Source organism: Drosophila kikkawai, unplaced genomic scaffold (assembly GCF_030179895.1).
Source record: "Drosophila kikkawai strain 14028-0561.14 unplaced genomic scaffold, DkikHiC1v2 scaffold_194, whole genome shotgun sequence".
Lineage (NCBI taxonomy): Eukaryota > Metazoa > Arthropoda > Insecta > Diptera > Drosophilidae > Drosophila > Drosophila kikkawai.
In genome coordinates this window covers 72,778-84,000 of record NW_027222531.1, presented here as the reverse complement: position 1 = coordinate 84,000, position 11,223 = coordinate 72,778, and the positions used below count along the sequence as shown (strand labels likewise).

The 11,223-nt window shown below is 48.8% G+C and overlaps 1 protein-coding gene across 1 annotated transcript; it reads right to left on the bottom strand.

Moving 5' to 3' along the window:
- Positions 1-4,191: 4,191 nt before the first annotated feature.
- LOC138929449 (uncharacterized) lies at positions 4,192-6,556 on the bottom strand. The gene is made up of 2 exons (XM_070288884.1): positions 5,160-6,556; positions 4,192-5,110 (listed from the first exon to the last, which is right to left on the bottom strand). Exons 1-2 carry the CDS (start codon positions 6,554-6,556, stop codon positions 4,192-4,194), a joined length of 2,316 nt encoding a protein of 771 aa, XP_070144985.1.
- Positions 6,557-11,223: the final 4,667 nt, after the last annotated feature.

Here is an 11,223-nt window from a genome sequence, read left to right as displayed (position 1 = left end):
CCGGGCGCCACCGCGGGAGCCGGGCGCCAACGCGGGAACCGGGCGCCTCCACCGGAACCGGGGGCCACCACGTGAGCCGGGCGTTTCCACCCGAGCCGGGCACCTCCGCCGGAGCCGGACGCCACCAAACGCCACAGCGGGAACCGGGCGCCTCCACCGGAGCCGGGGGCTTCCACCGGAGCCGAGCACCTCCGCGGGAACCGGGTGCCTCCACCGGATCCGGGCGCTTCCACCAGATCCGGGCGCCACCGCGGGAACCGGGCGCTTCCACCCGAGCCGGGCGCTTCCACCGGAGCAGGGCGCCTCCACCGGAGCCGGCTGCCTTCGCCGGAGCCGGACGCCTCCAAACCCCACAGCGGGAACCGGGCGCCTCCACCGGAGCCGGGGGCTTCCACCGGAGCCGAGCACCTCCGCGGGAACCGGTTGCCTCCACCGGATCCGGGCGCCTCCACCAGATCCGGGCGCCTCCACCAGATCCGGGCGCCACCGCGGGAACCGGGCGCTTCCACCGGAGCCGGGCGTGTCCACCCGAGCCGGGCGCTTCCACCGGAGCCGGGCGCCACCACCGGAGCCGGCTGCCTCCACCGGAGCCGGGCGCCTCCACCTGAGCCGAGCGCCACCGCGGGAACCGGGCGCTTCCACCGGAGCCGGGCACCTCCGCCGGAGGCGGACGCCACCGCGGGAACCGGACGCCTCCACCGGAGCCGGGCGCCACCGCGGGAACCGGGCGCACCCGCGTGAGCCGGACGCTTCCACCAATCTTAATATATAAAAATCTCCTGTCACTATGTTTGTTCGCTATAGACTCCTAAACCGCTTAACAGATTTCGTTCAAATTTGCAGGCAATATGCAGTTTGGTTCAACTTGAGAGATAGGATAGCTTAGATCTTTTACATCATGGCAGTTTCGGCAGAACAAGGAGGAATCTTCTTTTTTTATGCACTCCTCCGAAACGGCTTTCCCGATTCTCATGAAATTTAGTGTGCTTATGCAGTTTGGTTCAACTTGAGAGATAGGATAGCTTAGATCTTTTACATCATGGTAGTTTCGGCAGGACAAGGAGGAATCTTCTTTTTTTATGCACTCCTCCGAAACGGCTTTACCGATTCTCATGAAATTGAGTGTGCTTATGCAGTGTGGTTCAACTTGAGAGATAGGATAGCTTAGATCTTTTACATCATGGCAGTTTCGGCAGAACAAGGAGGAATCTTCTTTTTTTATGCACTCCTCCGAAACGGCTTTCCCGATTCTCATGAAATTTAGTGTGCTTATGCAGTTTGGTTCAACTTGAGAGATAGGATAGCTTAGATCTTTTACATTATGGTAGTTTCGGCAGGACAAGGAGGAATCTTCTTTTTTTATGCACTTCTCCGAAACGGCTTTACCGATTCTCATGAAATTTAGTGTGCTTATTTAATCAAATCTTTATGCTTTGCTCGGGCTATTTTGTTGATGAGTTTGCACAAAATTGGTCGAGCGGTTCTTCACGTATTACATATTTTGTAAGAATTTATTTCAAAAAATCGCATTTCGTCAGATTGTTTTTTCTATTATTGTCATGTGTCATTCATAATTATTGTTTTGCGTTTATAAGTGGTGAGTCTCTAAATTCTCATTTTAAATACATTAAGAAGGTAAGATATTATTCTCAGTAAAATGCCACCGAAAAGATCGAATCTCAACAACGTAAGCAGCAGAATGGCACGACGCAGACGAAAGAAGCTCATCAGTTGCTAGAACAAGTCAATACAAGAAATAGAGCTCAAAAAATTAGGACAGCAGAAGGTCGTGCACAAGAATCCCAGGAACAGCGTAGCGGACGTCTGCAGCAGAATATTACGAGAATCAGGGCGGCTCGAGATCGAAACATAGATATAGTACGAGCACAAGAACGACAAAGGCAGCGGGAACAGTCGCTCATTAGTTCGTACATCATTCGTTCGTCTTGCTTTTGAAAATGCACCAGATATTAACTACTCTGCGCATTCAAAAATTGGTATCGGTGGAATGGACAAAGTATGTCAAGATTGTCAGGCGTTTAAATTTCGGAATTTTTTTTTTTTTTTTTTTTTTTTTTTTAAAAGATATAAGTATAATACATAGGTAGTACAGTAAGAAAGAGAAGTGTCCGCTCCCGCGGGACTGCCGCAAAGCTATACTTCACGGGGCGGCTGGCGGTCAGTTGCCGCTCTTCAGGGCTCCGCTCTTCCGGTTTCCTTCAGGTGTCTTCAGTGCGTCGGATCTGCTCCCGGCGTCTCATCTCTCGCATCACGGTGGCTGCCATTTCCGCAACCGCATCCCAATTGGATGGCATCTCTAGCATACATCTGATTAGATTTCCTGGTGTAAGGCGACGATTCGTGGCTGCTTCCAGCGCAGCTCGTTCTGCCGAGAATAGAGGGCACGCGAAAAAGACATGCTCCGCATCCTCGATAACTGCGCTCCCGCAGTAGTCGCAGTATGGATTGGCTTCGTGCTTGAACCTGTGCAGGTAAGCCTTAAAGCATCCATGGCCAGTTATGATCTGCGTGGTGTGAAAATCCAACTGCCCAGTGCGACGCTGGATCCAGGGTACCAGGTCAGGGATGAGCCTATGGGTCCATCGGCCTGTGCTCGCGTTGTTCCATCTCACTTGCCACCGTGCGATAGTGTCACTCCGTTGGGTTCTGCTGCCTGAGTTTCCGGTCCTTCGCTCTTCTGCCAGAAGTTCGATCGGTACGGTTCCCGATACCACTAGCGCCGCCTCTTCCGAGACCGTGCAAAAGCAACTGGAAATTCGCAGTGCACAACGTCTGTAAACAGACTTTCATTGCCGGCTGTAGCTAACGGTCTTCATGGCATCAGCCCATATAGGCGCGGCATACAGGATGGTCGAGGTCACCACTGTCGCTATCAGTCGCCTGCTGTGCTGCTTGGGGCCACGGTTGTTGGCCATCATCCTCGAAATGGCAGCGGTAGCTTTGGATGCCTTGGCCGCAGCATATTCCAGATGGGTCTTGAAGTTCAGCCTGTGGTCGATCATGACTCCCAGGTACTTGATCACCGGGGTGGACTCAATGGTAGTCGAGCCGACCCTGAAGCTCACCTTCTCTACAATTTTTCTGCTGCTTATGAGCACTGCTTCCGTTTTGTGCTCGGCCAGCGAGAGCCCGTTGTCTGCGAGCCAGGACATCAGTATGTCGATGGCGCGGCTGCATTTTGTGGAGACTTCGGTTAGGTGCTTCTCCACCGTGACCAGTGCGATGTCGTCAGCGAACCCCACTACCGCGCAGCCAGGTGGTAATGGGAGCCTGAGAACCCCGTCATACATGACGTTCCACAGGATAGGCCCAAGAACTGAGCCTTGCGGTACGCCTCCTGTGACTTGGTGCTGTTGGTGGCCGGCATCAGATTCATATAGGAGCACTCGGTCTTTGAAATAGTCGGCTATTAACTTAATCAGGTATCCAGATATGCCAGCGCGCTGCAATGCCTGCAGGACTAGGCTCCAGTTTGCCGAATTAAATGCATTTTTGACGTCGAGGGTACATACAAGGCAGTATTGCTTAGTGCCACCCTGCCATCTTTCGCCTTCGATCGCATTTGCTGCAAGCTGGGTCACTTCTCGGATCGCGTCGATTGTGCTTCTCTTCTTTCGGAACCCATGCTGGTGGCCCGAGAGTGCTCCGCGTTCCTCGATTTCTCTCTCCAGTCTGCTGCAGATGATGCGCTCAAATATCTTCCCCAATGTGTTTAGCATACAGAGGGGTCGGTATGAGGAAGGATCGTCGTTCAGTTTACCAGGCTTCGGGATAAGCACAAGTCTTTGCTGCTTCCAAATTCTCGGGAAGGTACGCTCGCCGATGCACTTGTTGTACAGCTCTGTGAATAGGCTCGTATTTGCTCTGATTACGGCGTGCAGTGCCGCGTTTGGGATGCCATCTGGTCCCGGGGCCTTGGATATTTTGCTACTGGCCACCGCGCTCATGACTTCCTCTTCGCTGATGGTGATAGCTTCGCTCGCCGTTATGCTGGGTGGCATTAGGGGCGGCTATGCAGGGAAGAGGGTGGAGATTATCGCTCCAAGCTGCTCCTGAGCTGTTGGGGTCGGCTGTCTGTTGAGCTTACCCATGACGAGCTTATAGGCAGATCCAAAAGGTTCCTGGTCCGCCTCGTCGCACAGCTGCTGGAAGCACTCCCGCTTGCTTGCTCTAATGGCCACCTTTAAGGCTTTTTTTTCTTTCCCTGTAGCGAGCCTCAAATAGCTCCTGCATGGGCCGTCCACGGCTTCGTTGGCACCTGCGCCTCGCAGAGATGCACTCTTTCCTGGCTGTGGCTATCTCTTGGTTCCACCAGGGGACTGGTCGCCTTCCTTGTCCTCTAGTCGAGCTCTCCATTGCCGCATCGCAAGCTGTCTTGATCCTCGCAGATACCTCGTCTGCGCAAGTGTTTGCGTCGCCAGAAATGGTATTGCCATCCATGTTTTCTAGGAGTTCCTCGACATTTAGAGTGCCTACTTTGTAGGCAGGTTGCCGATTCGGAAGGCTCGGCAGGGAGTGACTCGTCTTTATCACTATCGCTGCGTGGTCGCTGTAGGTGAGGAGGTCAGTGACTTCCCAGTAGACGCTCCTAGTGAGCTCCGGGCTGGCGAAGGTTAGGTCGATAATTGATTCTCGGCCTGCCTTGCTGTATGTGCATTTGCCTCCGTCGTTGAGAAGGCAGACATCCAGGGTCGCCAGGGCATCTAGTAAGGCGGTTCCCCTCTGAGTTGTTGCCGTGCTCCCCCACGTGGTGGACCATGCGTTGAAGTCCCCGGCAATTATTACCGGGGATCGTCCCCGAGCGTCTTGGGCAATCTCCTGGATTACATCCTTGAATGCATCTATGTGCATACTTGGCGGAAGGTAGCAGCTGTATATTGTAGTCGCCTGGCACTTGGCCCTGGCGTAGCCAGGTCTCGAAGCTCTCTGCGATAGGTGTTCCGGAGGCTGTCCACAGCTCCAGATGGCAGCCCCGCCATCCGGGCTTTGCTGCCATACTCCTTCTGGTTTTGCCTTGTAGGGTTCACTCAGTATAGCGATGTCGATTCTCTGCTCAATCGCCGTCTGCGACAGTAGGTCTTGGGCTGCTCTGCAGTGGTTTAGGTTAAGCTGGAGAAACTTAACCATTCTGCATATACTTGACGGCTCTCTGGTATTCTGGGCAGGTCCTGCTTATTGTAGCGTGCTCTGCCTCCTTTGCGTGCTTGCCTCCTCGGGTGCATAGGATGCACTTGGGATTGTTTTGGCACGTATTGTGCTTGTGGCCCATGCCACCACATTTGAAGCATGACTCCTGTGTGGCTTTAGCTGTTGCGTCGGAGGCTCGGCATCGTGCCGAGGTGTGTCCGAAGCCCATGCATTTGTAGCATCGCTTTGGCTCAGTTTTTTCTCGGATACGGCATACGACCCATCCTATCCGGATTCTGCCCTTTTCGAGCAACCTCCGCGCATGCTCGGGTCTGAGGTTGACCGTCGCTATTTGCGTTCCGCCGAACCCTTTTCTCATCCTGGGTGAGGCGTCTCGTGGTACGTCGCACTCTTCTCCCGCAAACAGGGCCATGGTGACCTCATCCGCGCTGGTCATGTCGTCTAGGTCGCGGATCTCCACTTGGACCGTCTCCTGCATAACCGCCACCTCTGCTTTACCGGAGATGGCAGTCTTTAGGGCTGCTTGCAGCTGCTGCGTGGATGGGTCCAGGTTTTTCTGCATTCTTAGGAGGAGTCCACCGTTCGCTGTCCTCCGCAATCCTTGCACATTGTCCTTGAGTCCCTGTAGAGAGGGCTCAGTTTTGACAATCTTGAGCATGTCTGCGTATGTTCCTGCGCTGCATTTGATTATAATTGCGTCGGCGCGCTGCTTCCTGGGCATCGCAGGGTGAGTTGCACGGCTCCCATTGTTATCGCCGCTCGTATCTTTGACTTCTGCTTTCTTAGGTCTGGGTTTAGCCTTGACCTGCTGCCATGCCGCGTTTCGCGGTCTGTTTTCAGGCACAGCACTAGGGTTCATGGTAGCCAGAGTGGGGGTGGTCTGCTGGCTTGCACTCGTAGTGGATCCCTTGATGTGGCCGTCAGCGAGTGCGGCAACGATTTCGAGCTGCAGCTTCTTCATAGCTTGCATCGAATCGATCGTCCCCTGCGTGACGTGCCGTACTACCTTCTTGTTGTTGCTCTTAGTGTCGGTAAACTTCGCAATCATTTCGTCGAGCATTGCTCCTAGCTTCTCGACTAGCGCTGGGGCATTAGCTTCGACCTTTTGCCTCTTGTGGGCTTCGGCCTGCTTCCCGTCAGGGCTTACCGCGTCCCAGCTTCGCTTCGGGGTTGCCTGATCTTCGATTATGTCGCCAAAGCATAAAACCGGCAGATGCACTTTCGGCGGCGCTGACACCGGGTGGATATCCGGCGCGCTGGCCGGAGGCGAGTGCTGGACCTTCTGCTTGAGTCGCTGGAAGTCCCGCATCAGCTCCTGCTCAGCTCTCATTACTGCTAGTGCCTGGGTCTCGTCGTCCCGGCCTGATCGCAGCTTCTCCTCACTCATCGCACCTGCTCCTAGCGGGGTCCCTCGGTGCGCGGGGATTTCCCCCTGCGAATGCCTGATGGGAGTTATACCGCTCCTTCTCGGTCCCCAGAGCCCCTTTTGGTTGGCGCCGCCTCAGCGGGGGGGTTGGAAAATGGCGAGATCCTTGGCCTTGTGCTCTTAGCCCCACCGGAGCCAACTGCGGAATGTGGATGACAATTCCTAAGCCCTAATTTAAGCACAAATCCGAGCTTGATTTAAACCTTGGATCCAAATCAAATCAAGTCTTAAATTTAGATTTAAACTTGAATTCAAATCCAAACCCAAACCTAAGCCCAAATTCAAACCTAAACTCAAATTCAAACTTAAAATTCAAAATTCAAAACTCGAAATTCAAAAATTTAAAATTTATAATTTAAAATTCAAAATTCGAAATTTAAAACCCAAAATCCAAAATTTAAAATCCAAAATTTAAAATTTAAAACTCAAAATTTAAAATTCAAAATCCAAAATTTAAAATTTAAAATCTAAAATTCAAAATTCAAAATCTAAAATTCAAAATTCAAAACCTAAAATTCAAAATTTATAATTTAAAATTCAAAGCTTAAAACCTAAAATTAAAAATTCAAAATTTAAAACTTAAAATTCAAAATTCAAAATTTAAAATCTAAAATTCAAAATTTAAAGTATAAAATTTAAAGTTCAAAATCTAAATTCAAAACTCAAAATTGAAAATTCAAAATTTAAAATCTAAATTCAAATTCAAGTTCAAATTCAGATCCAAATCCAAATCCAAATCTAAATTTAAGTTCTGGCTATGGCGGGAATTTGTCTGCTCGCGTTTCCCAATACTGCGCGGGTGCGAAAGCTCGCTGCCCATGCGCTGCACAACACTATGATCAGCTGATCGTGTGTTGCGCCTAAAAGGGAAAAACGCGAGGGAAAAAGTGGCGTGTGGAAACTATTCCAAGCTGTGAGAGCGTTCGTGGGAAATAGAGCCGCTCGCTGGACAGGAGAGAGTCCCCCCCTTGCCCACGGGTTCCAATGGCGGTTCCAAGTGCCTAGATTCGAGGAGCCCGGATAGCCAGCCGGGGTCGATTCTGGTACGTACCTTTCCCCAGTTGTCTCACAAATAGTAATGTCACCTTTTAAGGTCTTTCGAGCTGTCTACAATATTTTTCTTTTGGAGCTCGGAAAAACACGTCTAATCACTGTGAGTAAACAAACTTGAGTCAAAATGAAACTGGGGGTATGTGCTGCGTAGCAGGAAAAGTCGTGCTCTCTACCTGCTCCGCCAGAACCTTTATTATCCCTTCTTGCTGGAAATTCAAATGACTCAAAATTATTTTTGCGTAAAATACGCAAATTTAATTCTTGCTTCCAAATGACGTGATTTGGGGCCACTAAAATTTGTGATCTTGCATCCGATGGACATAATTCTGAAACTACATACAAAATACAAGGCCAGGTGTACCACAAAATTGGATCATTGATGCCAATGCCTGATGATAATCCGAAATTTCGTCAAATTTATTTTATGGGCAATTGTGAAGAGCGCGTAACGACTCGATGCCAGTATAATTTTATTGAACAAGCAGAGGAAAGAGCGATAGTGATGCTACTAGAACATTGTTTTTTAAATATCAAAATCAACTAATTTAATTAATAAAAAGAGTTTCGCCACGATTGCAAAGTGACAACTATCATATAGTCATAAAAGCCGATAAAGTACCATTAGGTCAACATGCTGGGAGATTCAACGCTCTAACTGTTGATGAGGTTGCTGTTATCATGGTTGGTGATCCAGTTGACAAAAGATCTATAAAAATTACACGGCGGGACAATACTATCAGTACGATTTCGGATCTTCACCGTTCATATGATGCACTACAATATCCATTGATATTTTGGCAAGGACAGAATGAATATCCGATTAGTGCTAAATTAAATGGAATTTGAAATAATTTATACTTTAAAATAGCAAATATTCTGTTCAAGGTTTAATATTTTATTTACTGACAACTATGTAATATGCTCATTGTTTCCTTATTGTTTCCTACAAATAATATACATGACAAAACAGTGTTTGCCGGGTCAACTATAATTAGTTCGGGCCCAGCAAAGCGGGTCGGGTCTGCTAGTTTCTTATAAATTATAGATAAAAAATAGATTACAACATTTTTATGAATTATGGGTAAGTATTTTAGCAAAACTGAGTATGCAATTTTGTTAAGCTTAGAAAAACCTATTCAGAACAGCTTTCCGAATTGGATTTCATGCATTTTTGGCCGAGCTATGAGATTTCCCGCCGATTGTTGTTCCGCCATTTTTTTTTATAAAAATAGGTAAAAATCCGAGAGACCAACAGTACCAGATCGTCAGAAATATATACGGCAAAAAATTCCAGAAATTAGTTGGCTATGAAAATATCGATACTTGGTATTTCTCAAATAAATTCTCTTGGCCACACTAAGCCTCGCCTGGGCCCTATATAAGACGGCCCACAGCAGTGGGGAAGCCATTCGGCTTTTGACCGGCGATCGGTCAAGTACTCCGAGGGAGGAGTAACCAAGGAGTCATCCCCTGGATTGGATCGCCGGATCAATGCGTCCATGCCTCGGGCACCACCGCGGGAGCCGGGCGCCAACGCGGGAATCGGGCGCCTCCACCGGAACCGGGCGCCACCGCGTGAGCCGGGCGTTTCCACCCGAGGCGAGCACCTCCGCGGGAACCGGGTGCCTCCACCGGATCCGGGCGCCTCCACCAGATCCGGGCGCCACCGCGGGAACCGGGCGCTTCCACCGGAGCCGGGCGTTTCCCCCCGAGCCGGGCGCCTCCACCGGAGCCGGGCGCCTCCACCGGAGCCGGACGCCACCAAACCCCACAGCGGGAACCGGGCGCCTCCACCGGAGCCGGGGGCTTCCACCGGAGCCGAGCACCTCCGCGGGAACCGGGAGCTTCCAAAGGATCCGGGCGCCTCCACCAGATCCGGGCGCCACCGCGGGAACCGGGCGCTTCCACCGGAGCCGGGCGCTTCCACCAATTTCTTATAAATTAACGATAAAAAAATTGATTAAAACTTGTTTATAAATTATGGGTAAGTATTTTAGCAAAACTGAGTATGTAATTTTGTTAAGCTTAGTGTTCACACATGAACACGTATATATGTATGTATGTTTATGTTTAAATTGATTTATGTTTAAATTGAAGCACCATTTAGGCTTGACATAGCTAAAGGTTGCTATAATACCATTAAAAGATATGGTTTGGAGGCATACTGGGCCTTTTTATGAAAAAAAAAATATAAAAAAACATCAGAAGTGATACCATTGAAATATATGGTGTTGGAGGCGTACTGAGGCCTTTTTATGAAAAAAAAAATAAAAAAACATCAGAAGTGATACCATTGAAATATATGGTGTTGGAGGCGTACTGAGGCCTTTTTATGAAAAAAAAATATAAAAAAAAACATCAGTACCATTGAAATATATGGTTTGGAGGCGTACTGAGGCCTACATCAGTAGTGAATGTGCTAAAGAAAAAAGAAGTGCATTAAAATCAAAAAAGAAAAATAAAAATATAGTGAACAAAATCTAACTCCCAGTGCTCGACGAAAAAGAAAAAGAAGAAAAGTGAAGCAGTGCAAAATTATTCAACAACGGCGGCAAATACAGCCGCAGCAGCAAAAAACTGACTACGGCGGCAACGACTACTGCGCAGCAGCGACTACGGCAGCAGCGACGACGACTACAGCGACTACGGCGGCAGCGACTACGGCGGCAGCGACTACGGCGGCAGCGACTACGGCGGCAGCGACTACGGCGGCAGCGACTACGGCGGCAGCGACTACGGCGGCAGCGACTAAGGCAGCAGCAACTACAGCGGCAGCGGCAACAACGACAGCGGCAGAAAAAAGATAAGAAACAAATTTACTATATACTAAAATTATAAGTTAAAAAATATATATATAATAGTAAGATAAATTTGATAAAAAAAAAGATGTTGTCCGAGCAAATTTTGAGCCTGCTGAAAAGGCAGTCAGAAATTAATAAGGTCTGTGGGGAAATCCTAAATGGAGAGGTAGTATTGTCAAGTCAGGAAATAAAATCTGTGAATGAGTTCGAGAGAGAAGCTCAAACCAATCACAAAATGCTAGTTAGATTAGGCCCCATAGACCATGAATATTTTAGCAAAAAAAGTTATGACCGAATATTTGATGCCTTTAGACAAATTAGAGAAAAAATCGCGGAGTCAGTTAAGAAGAGTCAAAGTAGTCAAGAGGATCACAAGCATCCGTTTTTAGAGCAGCAAATTCTGAAACTTAGGGATTACCTTGAGGAAACGTATAGGGATATACAGAGCCAGAAACGCGAAACCTTGCGTATAAGAAAAAATAAAATATATTTCCTCTGGCAAAATATTTCCGACCGCAAAAAGGAAGTAGGAGCATGTAGCTTAAACTTAGAGTCAGCACTATATGAGTTAGAATTTGACGTTCAAAATATCTCATTGGAGATAAATGAACAATTAAAGGAGAGGGTCGGAGAAAAAGTTGAGGGTACTTACACCACCCCAGAACTACCGACCCTACCAAAAATTGAGGTTCCCACCTTTGGCGGTGATGCCAAAGAGTGGGACATATTTCATGATTTGTTTATGGAATTAATTCATTCTAGGGAAAGTCTTAG

Coding starts and splice junctions, on each gene's coding strand:
- LOC138929449 (XM_070288884.1), bottom strand. CDS start 6,556: ATGAGTGAGGAGAAGCTGCGATCAGGCCGGGACGACGAGACCCAGGCA. Junction 5,111..5,159: donor GAATACCAGAGAGCCGTCAA/GTATATGCAGAA, acceptor AAACCACTGCAG/AGCAGCCCAAGACCTACTGT.